Source organism: Herpailurus yagouaroundi, unplaced genomic scaffold (genome assembly GCF_014898765.1).
Source record: "Herpailurus yagouaroundi ecotype Mexico unplaced genomic scaffold, PumYag 191, whole genome shotgun sequence".
NCBI classification, from domain to species: Eukaryota; Metazoa; Chordata; class Mammalia; order Carnivora; family Felidae; genus Herpailurus; species Herpailurus yagouaroundi.
In genome coordinates this window covers 13807007-13817841 of record NW_024412422.1, presented here as the reverse complement: position 1 = coordinate 13817841, position 10835 = coordinate 13807007, and the positions used below count along the sequence as shown (strand labels likewise).

The 10835-nt window shown below is 55.1% G+C and overlaps 1 protein-coding gene across 1 annotated transcript in view; it reads left to right on the top strand.

Annotated features, from left to right (window-relative positions):
• Positions 1–10490, top strand: part of VPS37B (VPS37B subunit of ESCRT-I) — a 27893-nt gene extending 17403 nt beyond the window's left edge. Inside the window, exons 2-4 of the mRNA XM_040443987.1 lie at positions 5174–5345; positions 7567–7649; positions 8480–10490. Coding sequence (XP_040299921.1) covers positions 5174–5345; positions 7567–7649; positions 8480–8977 — 753 coding nt within the window. The 3' untranslated portion in view covers positions 8978–10490. The remainder of the gene's footprint in view (positions 1–5173; positions 5346–7566; positions 7650–8479) is intronic.
• Positions 10491–10835: the final 345 nt, after the last annotated feature.

Here is a 10835-nt window from a genome sequence, read left to right as displayed (position 1 = left end):
CCCCTCTCTCCCCTCTCTCCCCTCTCCCCCTTTCGCTTTCTCAAAATAATAATAGCGTGCATTTGAGGTAGCACATGCGTGCTACAAGAGAACTTCATGTATTATGTGAGCATTGCAAGAGATAAAGGGGTCTTGGGGCGCCTGGGTGGCTCAGTCGGTTAAGCGTCTGACTTCGGCTCAGGTCATGATCTCAAGGTCTGTGAGTTTGAGCCCCGCGTCGGGCTCTGTGCTGACAGCTCAGAGCCTGGAGCCTGTTTCAGATTCTGTGTCTCCCTCTCTCTGACCCTCCCCCGTTCATGCTCTGTCTCTGTCTCAAAAATAAATAAACGTTAAAGAAAATAATAAAACCTTTAAAAAAAAAGATAAAGGGGTCTTTACATTTCTTCCTGAACAAAGCATGTATAAAATACCTTGTTTTCTTTGTGTGTGTGCGCGCGCGCGTGTGTGGGGTTGATGGTCCTTTTTAAAAATTTTTTATTATTGAAGTATAGCTGACACATCATGTCATGTTAGTTTCTGGTGTGCCATGTAGTGATTTGACACTTGTGATGGCCAGTGAATAATCTATATGATTAGCATAGTCCCCGTCTGTCCCCACACCACGTTGTTACGATATTGTTGACTCTGTACCCTATGCTGTATTTCTCATCTCCGTGACTGACTTATTTTACAACTGGAAGTTTGTATCTCCTAATCCCCTTCCCCTAGTCTTGAAACAGCTTAATTTTCTAGAGCCTCTGCTTTTCCAGTTCTAATATCTAACAGGCTGTATTAAATTAACCCTTTTTTGTAAACTTATATATGCTTGTAGTAAATCAAGCACTATGTCCAAGTAGAAAGAGGAAAGTTAAAAACATTCGCAGGTTGCTGTTGTCAATTTAGGGTGAACATCCTTTCAGGCGGCTCTTGGGTAGACAGATGGGCAGAAAGAGCTGTATAAATGGGGTCCTGCTCTAAATGCTCCAATCCTGCATCTCACCTCTCGTGGATTATGAGCAGAAAAAGAAACTGAAGTAACACTGAGTACGTACTTAAAAATGTTCCCCTGGGGCGCCTGGGTGGCGCAGTCGGTTAAGCGTCCGACTTCAGCCAGGTCACGATCTCGCGGTCCGTGAGTTCGAGCCCCGCGTCAGGCTCTGGGCTGACGGCTCAGAGCCTGGAGCCTGTTTCCGATTCTGTGTCTCCCTCTCTGTCTCTCTCTGCCCCTCCCCTGTTCATGCTCTGTCTCTCTCTGTCCCAAAAATAAATAAACGTTGAAAAAAAAAATTAAAAAAAAAAAATGTTCCCTTACCGCAGACCGATTATTTCCTGAAAAGATCTCTCTATGGTTAAGAAAAAGGATCGTGAGAACCATCAAGAGGTCGGCAGTAGTGTTTTCAGTTTCAGGTGTCTAGGCCCCTGCGAGCATTCTCCGAGTTCCGGTTCAGATTTAGCCACAGGCGCTGAGGCTGGAGTCAGTCTTACGGGACCTGGAGAGCTGGGCCATGTGTCGTCCAGAGTGACTGCCACTTGGGCCTGCTAAGCGTGGTGTGCACGTCCTCATGGGGAGGGCCCCTGGGCCTGTTCTGGCCAGCTCTCCCTGTTCTCTGCTTTGCAAATGATGGAACAGGACTGGCCGTTTCCCCTCCCGTTTTCAGTTGGCGCGGTGGAAAGGAATATTAAGGAGGAAAGCGTCTTTTTCGGCATCTAATGCAGCATCAGAGGTGTGTTCCGGGAGGCCCAGAAGTGTTGGAATCCAGGCCGTTGTCCCCACCACCACTGTCCACTGGAGAGTGCTGTAGGTGTGCCCTGGGTGGCCACTTAGAACTTACCAGTACTTCCTGATGTAAAAACAGCTGAATCCCCAAAGGATATACAAAATCACAAGCCATTTTTGATGGCTGTCAGTCGCCATCCCAGCTTTAGTTGGCTCTTTCGGTGGCTGGTAGCTTAAACTTTGCCCGTATGCATCCCGTGCAAGCCACCTTTGGATTATAGCCTGTGCTGCTCTCTTCTGGGACTTTCTAACATGCAGGAGAAGTGATTTCTACCTGATTTTAGACCCTAGGAGAGTAAGATTTCTTTAGATCTGCTTTACGCTGAGATGGAAACGGTGGCACTTAGCTGTATGCTGGAACCCCCGGAGAGCTTGGGAAAACACGCCCGGGCCCCTCCTGGAGGGTTCGGCTGGTCCAGAATTGGTCTGGGCACTGTACACATCAACACCCCCTCCCTCGGGACTGTCAGGTCCGGCCGAAGTCATGATCCTTGAACGGCACGCTAGAATTACGTGCCTCATTGGACGCCAGTGCCTTTCCAGGGGTCCCTTTGCAGACCTGTGCCCACAGCGGTGCCTTGGGTGAGGACGGAAATCCTGCTTCGGCATAAGCCTCCGATCTGGCGTGAGACCCCCACAGATGCTGTCTCAAAGGACTTCATCGAGGGAGCCTGTCTCCAAAAAGGATGTGGGGCATTTGTTGCTTGATGTACACAGCTTTTTTTTTTTTTTTTTTTTTTCTAATCCCCTCCATATTTTGTTACCCATCTTATTTGCTGGGCCTGGCCTCAAGAGACTGGCTTTTGGGGGGTGGGAAGGATCTCTGGTGCCGTCAGCAGCCTTGGACTGGTGGCCCACGTGTGCTAGGTGCTTGGCACGCCAGAGACGACAGGGTCTCTTCTCCAGTGGGGGAGGCTGTGAACAGGGAAACGACACTTGCTGACTGCAGCTTGTAGCAGGGAAGAGGTGGGTGCTGTGACTGAGGATGTAGCGCCGACCCGGCCTCCCCGTGAGGAGCCGGTGGGAAAAGCAGACCTGGGCTCCAGAGGTGGTGGAAGGAAGGGCTGGGGGTGCTCTTGGAACTGCCCGGGAAGACAGGTGGGGGGAGCAGGCCCCCCACCGTAGTCAGGGCATGCTCCATTCTGTTCCATTTACGTCACCTGGGTTTATGTGACGAAACAAGTGCTCCTCTCGTCTCCGTTCTCCAGACCTAACTCTGGGCCCGGCAGATAATAGTTGCTCAGTAAATGTTTATTGAACAAAGAATTGAGACTGAGTCAGGATGATGGCCAGCGGGCAGGGAGCCAGAGGTCCCTGACCATGGCCTTGAACACCTGCCGGTTCTCAGCTGGCAGATGAGATGGGTTGGGGGGTGGGGTGTAAAGAAACTCCCCAGCAGTTGGTTGACTTACAACTAAACATTGAATCTTGAGGTAACTGTAGATTCACAAGCGGTTGTCAGAAGGAACAGAGATCCTCTGTGTCCCTCACCCACTCCCCCCAGTGGGAGCACCCATCCCCATGAGCCCCCTTCCCACGGCCATCCCCCAGCCACTCACCTGTCTCCGTCTCTGTGACTCTGGCGTTTCGAAAGTGACGTATACCCCGAATCCGAGAGTGTCCGACCCTTTGGGCTCAGCGTGATTCCCTGGAGCCTCATCCAAGTTGCCACGCGTGTCAGGCTTTGTCCTTGTTAAGGCCGAATGTTCTGTGGCCTGGACGCTGTGCGCTTTGTGCAGCCACCCACCGCGGAGCGACAGCTGCGTTGCCTTGGGTCCTCGGCTGTTCCAGATAAAGCCATTTTGAACGTTCACGTGCGGGCTTTGTGTGAACATGTTTTCATTTTCCCGGGGCGAATGCCCAGGAGTACAGTTTCTGGGTCGTGTCATCGTTGCATGTTGAGTTTTAAAAGAAATTGCTGAGCTCTTTTCCAGAGTGGCCATACAGTGGTTTGTGTGTGTTTGTTCTTTCCAGTGGCTTAACAATCGAAGGAAAGACTCTTCTACAGGATCGGGATACGACTGCACAGGGCAGGGAGCTGCTGCGTGGCGGGAGGTGGCGGCCCTTCCGGAACCCCGTTTACACCAGGGCCCCAAACTCTCCAGCAGCAAGAGATGAGAGTATTGGTGCTGCACTGATTTTGTAGTGTTGAGCTAGAGGCTCAATTTTCTATCTTAATTTAAATTCCATTTTAAGCTGAGAGGAATCTTTAGGGCCCCTGGGCGCAGCTCCTGGGTGCGGGAGATCCGGATTCTGTGTCTGCTGTAGGGAGCCCCCCGGCCCGGGTCCAGGGCTGCCGCTGTGTTCTCTCCTGTCACCTTCACCTTCACCTTCACCTTCACGGAGGGGGGTGCACGTGCCTCGCTGAGCTGGACTGGCGCCTTGGCTGGGCGTGGCCAGGACGGAGGCAGCCCAGTGGGAAATCTGCACCCAGACTCTCGACAGGAAGGAAGTGCAGAAGTGTGGCGAAAATAGCCTGGGTGGGGTGGCAGCAAATATCAAGGGGAAAACGAGATAAGTGGAGTCGTGTCTCAGCAGAGCTGCGAGAAAACAAAAACGCGGCTCGATGGGGAAGGACTCTGCCCTGCGGGAACTCTAGCTCCAGACAGGTTGCTGTGGGCAGGTGGCGGCGGCCGAGGCGTGTCACTTGCCAGTCCCAGTGGTGCCCCATGGGTGTGGGTTTGGGGGTTTCCTTTAAATAACGTGGCTTTGCTAAGTCTTCCTGGGAGCTCTTTATCCTCAGGCCTTCCATCTCCTCATCAGCCCTGGGGTCTGGGCACGTGGGCTTCTCTACCTCCCAAATGGCGCCTTGGCCCAGCTTTGGGTCTGGAGCTGGGGGCTGGGAGGACTCTGGCCTTCCCCTCAGTCGAGGAGGAGCAGGAGGTGGGCGTGGGAGAGAGAACAGGGTCATGGCAAACAGAATTCTTTCCCAGGGGGTGTCGGGCTTTCGTGTTTGATCCCCTAAGCCTGACGACTGAGCCTGAATTGACCCCATGCCAGCTGGTCCTCCTCTGTTAAAAGTGATTCTTTAACTTCCGCTGGAGCAGCAGAAACAGGTTTTGAACAAATCTAGCCCTAAATCTTTACAGCTGTTTATTCTTGGAAGCACAATGGCGGCAGTAAGGGATTCCAGTCACAGCACGGCTATTGAAGCAAAAGGCCTTGACAAGTCACAAGACAAAGCCTGTCTGCAAATCGTTGGAAAGGAAGTGGCTTTGCTCTTTAAGAACAGGGAGCTGTGTCCAAACTAGAAACCCAGAGGGGCTGGAGTCTGGGCTGGGAGCGGCCCCGCATGTGGTCCCAGCCTGGTGACCAGCCAGACGGAAGCAGATGTGGTGGCTGCTGAGGGTGGGGCACAGGAACCTCGGGGGACTGGTCCGGGAACTAATACTTCTCACCATCCTGTGTTCCTTGCAGACGCAGAATGTTCAGCTTAACAAAGAAATGACGCTCGCCAGCAACCGGAGCCTGGCAGAAGGAAACCTTCTGTACCAGCCTCAGCTGGACGCCCTGAAAGCACGTTTGACCCAGAAATACCAGGAACTCCAGGTTCTCTTTGAAGCCTATCAGATAAAGAAGACCAAATTAGGTAACTTTTTCAGGGTGATCCTCCAAGAATAAAGAGTTGAGGGAAGGACACATTTTCAAGCTGTTAGATTACCAGGAAAGAAATATTATTATGGAAAAGTTTCAGATTAAGACCATGGTTAATGCCACAAAGAAAAAGTTTATGTATGGAATCATTTCACCTATTTAGAAAAGAGACTTAACCACTTAAAAATTCATTTTTTTAATGTTTATTTTTGAGAGAGTATGATTAGAGGAGGGGCAGAGAGAGGAAGACGAAGAATCTGAAGCAGGCCCGAAGCTCTGACCTGTCAGCACAGAGAGCCTGACACAGGGCTTCAACTCATACACTGTGAGATCATGACCTGAGCTGAATTTGGAGGCTTAACTGAGCCACCAGGTGCCCCGAGACGTAACCACTTTTTAAACAGAATTTCACCTTCTCCAAACAGTGCAGAAAAGGGTAACTTTCTTAACAAACGTTTTATCCTGTGGAGTTAGGTGCTCAAAGATAGTGTTGACAAATATCCATCATGGGAACTTTTTTTTTTTAATGTTTTTTTTTTTTTTTCATTTTTTTTTTTTCAATATTTATTTTTGGGATAGAGAGAGACAGAGCATGAACGGGGGAGGGGCAGAGAGAGAGAGGGAGACACAGAATCGGAAACAGGCTCCAGGCTCTGAGCCATCAGCCCAGAGCCCGACGCGGGGCTCGAACTCACGGACCGCGAGATCGTGACCTGGCTGAAGTCGGACGCTTAACCGACTGCGCCACCCAGGTGCCCCATTAATGTTTATTTTTGAGAGAATCAAAAGGTGACCGGGGGAGGGGCAGAGAGTGGGGCTTGAACCCACGAAACCGTGAGATCATGACCTGAGCCAAAGTCAGACACTTAACTGAGCCACCCAGGCACCCCAGGAACATTTCATTAAAAAAAATTTTTTTTTGTTAATGTTCATTTTTGAGAGCGAGACAGAGCATGAGCAGGGGAGGGTCAGAGAGAGAGCGAGACACAGAATCTGAAGCAGGCTCCAGGCTCTGAGCTGTCAGCCCAGAGCCCAATGTGGGGCTCAAACTCACGGACCGCGCGATCACGACCTGAGCCAAAGTCGGACGCTCAAGCGACTGAGCCGCCCAGACGCCCCGGAACATTTCAATTTAATGTCGTGCTTACAACCGACAGTCATTACGAAGAGCGGTAGGAACTCAGTGTCAAGTCCTAGGGCTTGAGGTGGCTTTCGAGGGGGCGGAGATGAAGAAAAGGTTAAAAACGCAGCCCTTCCGTGAGGTGGTGAGACTCGCACTGTCTGCACAAGTGCAGCAACAGTCTGCTCACCCTCCAGAGCCAGTCCTGGTGACATCCGGCGCTGCCTGGGAGCCCTTCCCTTGCCGGGAGGAATGTAGATGGGTTAAAACCACCTTGGGGGGAGAGTTGTTGGGCAAAACCTGCCTGAACGCAATGCGTGCTCACTCTGGGACACAGCCTGTCTGCCCCTGGGGCCGCCCCGGCAGTGGCGGACCTTCGTGTCTGTCCACGTGTCTGTCCACGGGGACGAGAGTGTCTGTGTGTGGCTTTATTTGTAGTAGCTGAATTTGGGAGCCATCTGAATTCCTGTGTCCAGAATGAAGGGAGAGTAAGTCAGGTCCACACAGTGGACGCCGAAAGGGGCGGGCGGTGGATGTCAGAGACACGGTGCCGAGTGGGAGGGACCGGCATGCGTGTGACCTGCGCACGTGAGGCTCCCAGCCAGGCCGAGCTTCCGCAGCGGGGCCACCTCGGGGCAGGCTCTGGGACTGGGCCCCCGGAGCCTTTGTGGATGTTCTACGTCCTGATCTGGGTGGTAGGTGGGGTTTATGCGTTTGTAAAAGCGCAGGTCACACGCTTCAGTTACATACACCGTGTAAGTTCTCACTCAAACACGCAGAGTAAATCTGCGTGGGGTGACGAGTGGTGCGTCACGTTGCTGGGTCAGGGCCCCCTGTGGTCGGGATGGGGACACGCGGGGTGCAGAGCAGGATGAATGGCGTGGCCCCCAGTTTCCCCCTGCTTCTGTCCTGTGTGCTCCTCCTCTTGGATTTTCAGGCTTCGACTTTGAGCTTCCTGGAAAGCCAGTTCCCGGCGTGTGACTCTCCCAGTGCCTTTCCAGTTAAAGTGCTCGCTGTTTGGCAGGCGGGTGGCAAGGAGTCTGGGGGGGTGTGAGTGGCTGGCTGTCCCTGCTCTCACACCTCTTGCTTCTTCCAGATAAACAGTCGAGCAGCGCTTCCTTGGAGACCCTGTTGGCGCTTCTTCAGGCAGAAGGAGCCAAGATTGAGGAAGACACGGAGGTAAGAGCCAGCTGGTGCCGGGTGGATGGGGGGGGGGGGGGGCGCGCCCCGGGGCGGGGGGCCCGCGGGGCCCCCCCTCCCGGGGGAGGGGCGAGTGCCACACCTCCATGGCCAGGAGAGTCTGGTTCTCAGGCCAGGGGTGCACACCCTATGGGGAGTCTGCGCCACGGCCGCCGGTGGCTTTGAATCGGGGGGCAGGGCAGAGCCTGGGAGATGTGGCCACTCGAGCACCGGAGGCCTGGGCCTCCCTAAGTGATAAGGTGATGAGTCAGGGTCAAAAGTCGTGCTGTGTAGTAGCAAGCTGGGGCGGGTGGCAGGTTGCCAAGTTAGGCCACCCGGGGCGGGGGGGGGAGGTGGGAGTAACCCCTGGGTTTCTTGGGTGGGGGCCCGGGTGGGCGTGAGCACGTCTCTGTCCTGCTGCCCCTGTAGGGGGTGTGTCTGTCAGGGCGCAACCAGTGGAAGGAAGGGACTCCGGCTGGCTTAGTGGGAAGGGTGCAAGTGGGTATGGTGGCTTCCTCCGCGCCAGGCGAACCCACAGCTCAGGGCTGCTGAGAGGCCCCCTTGATCTGAGGCTGGCTCTCCCTAAGGCCGTCCAGCTTGTGGGGTGGGGCGGGTGGTCAGGGCCAGCCCACCTCTGTCCCCTTCTCTGTGGGAGCTTGGGGGGCTCCTCGGAGGTCAGCCAGGGTCTGCCCTGTGGAGCACATGGCAGATGGGATCGAGGGGGAGGGGTACAGGTGATGGAAGCTGGGTGGGGGTGGGGGTGGTGGTGAAGGGAGTTCCTTCCCCAAGGGCTGAACCGTCCTTTAACGAGTTTCTCCTCCTCCTTTCAGAACATGGCAGAGAAGTTTCTCGATGGAGAGCTTCCTCTGGACTCCTTCATCGATGTCTATCAGAGCAAGCGGAAACTGGCCCACACACGAAGAGTGAAAATCGAGAAGCTCCAGGAGCTGGTGCTGAAGGGACAGAGACTGCCACAGGCCTCGGTGCCCGCCCCGCTGCCACCCAGGGTGCCCGAGCCAGTGCCCGCTGCCCCCCTGCCCTACCCTACCTCAGAAGCCAGCGGGCCCCCCTCTGTGCTACCTCGGCGCATCCCCCCGCCGCCTCCCCCGGTGCCTGCAGGACGCTTGGCCACACCGTTCACCGCTGCCATGGGCTCAGGACAGGCCTTCCCGTACCCTGGATCGCAGTGTCCTCCCCTGCCCCCCCGCGTGGGCCTCCCCAGCCAGCAAGGATTCTCCGCACAGTTCGTGTCTCCGTACCCGCCCGCTCTCCCCCAGAGACCCCCGCCCCGGCTGCCTCCACACCAGCCGGGCTTCATCCTCCAGTGAGTGACCCCGTCCCTCCGGGGAGCCTGCACCTGCTGGCCAGGGCTCGGCACACACAGGCTGCGAGGACCGGGGGGCTGTGGCCCTGCGCCAGCGCCCCCGTTTGTAGAACTGTAGGTCAGTGGTAAGTAGACGTAGACCCCGGTTTTGCACCCAGGTGGTTGTGCGTGCAGGGCCTCAGCCTGGCATCCCCGCGGCCGCACCGGTTTGTGTTCTCCGTATGATTTCTAAGTCTCATAGTGTTGATGGACTCCTAAGTCTGGGGGGGGAAGCCTCCCTCCCTTCCCACTTAAAATCGTGTTCCTCCCGATGCAGCTTTATTTAATAAGCTGCATCATCGTTCCTGCTTTGTGCACAAAAGACAGTGCTGTGTGGCCCTGCCCGCCGCTGTCCCTGGTGAGGGTCTGTCAGGTGGGCTTGCCTGGAAGGTGCTTACTGAATCGGTGGGCTGGGGTGGCCAATCGTCCCTCCCCCCGAACCTGGATGCTTCAAAGCCACATGCAGGGTTTGCACTCGGCCCCCTGCCAGGTCCGGAGGCTGGGCACGTTGCAGCCGGGCCGGGGAAGATTGGTCCGAGCCGGACTTTGCACAGCAGACCACGTCCTCGGCTCCTCCTCTCTCCCCTGCCTCGGGCCAGCCCCTGACGGTTTCTACGAAGAAATACTCCCCCCAGTATTTTTACTATGTCTGTAATTTTCCTGTTTTATATTGGGAAAGAAAACTTTTTTGACACAAGACCATTCAGGGAAACTTTATAAAAATGCACATCTTGTTTTGAACAGATTGAGGTGCAGAAGCGAATGCAATTTCCTTTCTTACAAGCAGTGTATGGTCACACCTGTGGGTGCCTGTGCTGTGCCTTAGTTTCCCCTGGTGCCAATGAGGGGCCGTCCATGGCTCCCCTGCAGGCCCACAGGCTGGGCAGGCCGAGGGGTAGCTCTCACTACTGGCTCTGTGTTCCCAGAGGGGCTTGTCCAAGGTCGTCGTGTTGCAGGTGGAAGAATTCTGTCCCGTCTTGAACCAGGATATTCGTAGCCAATATTCTCTGCCTCTGATTGGGCCTCAGGGTGGGCGTCATGCTTTGGAGAAAGCCAGCACCAGGATCGGCAGACGCCCTGGGAACACCCCTGGCTCCTCCTGACCCTCTGGGCTCTCGCCTGCCCTAGTGACAGACTGGAGGCAGTGCTCAAACGGTGTCTGTCACAGCAGGCCAGAGGCGAGGCCACCAACCCGTGTCTTCAGTTAGCATATGGTTCTCCTGGACTGTCACAGCCGAATGGAATGGGCGTGCCTGCCATGTTTTGCGAATCTGGAGAGCAGGGCCCGCCCCGCCCCTCCCCAGTACCTCTGCTGCCTACTCCGAGGTCAGTGGGGGGACACCCACAAGCCCACACGGGGTGGAGCCAAGGGCGTGAGCTTGGTGTCGATGTGGTGAAGGGCTGGCCTCACTCCAGGGCCAGGCCTGAGCTGGGGTTGTAAAGCTGTAGGACCCTTTTTAATAAACAGGATTAACAACGAGTTCTGTCCTTTATTTATCCCGGGATGTTCATGATATGTGTGGTTCTAGAGTATCACTGATCAGAATTCCGACCGCGAAGCTGCCTTGTGCGTCGAAGTTAAAAAGCCACCCACCATCCTTGAAGCGTCTGCCTTGACCAAGGTCCCTGGCACGGACAGGATAAAAGGCTCTCTTGTTTCCCACCTCCTGCCCTTCACTCGTGTTCACGAAAAGGTAGTACACTGCTCCTGTGTCACAGTGTGGCTACACTGCGGCCGTGGTTGCCCTCGGGCCTTGGTCTCGCCCTGGCCCTGACCGCACGGTCGCCGGCACAGACCGCATCGCCGAGGGAAGTGACGGACG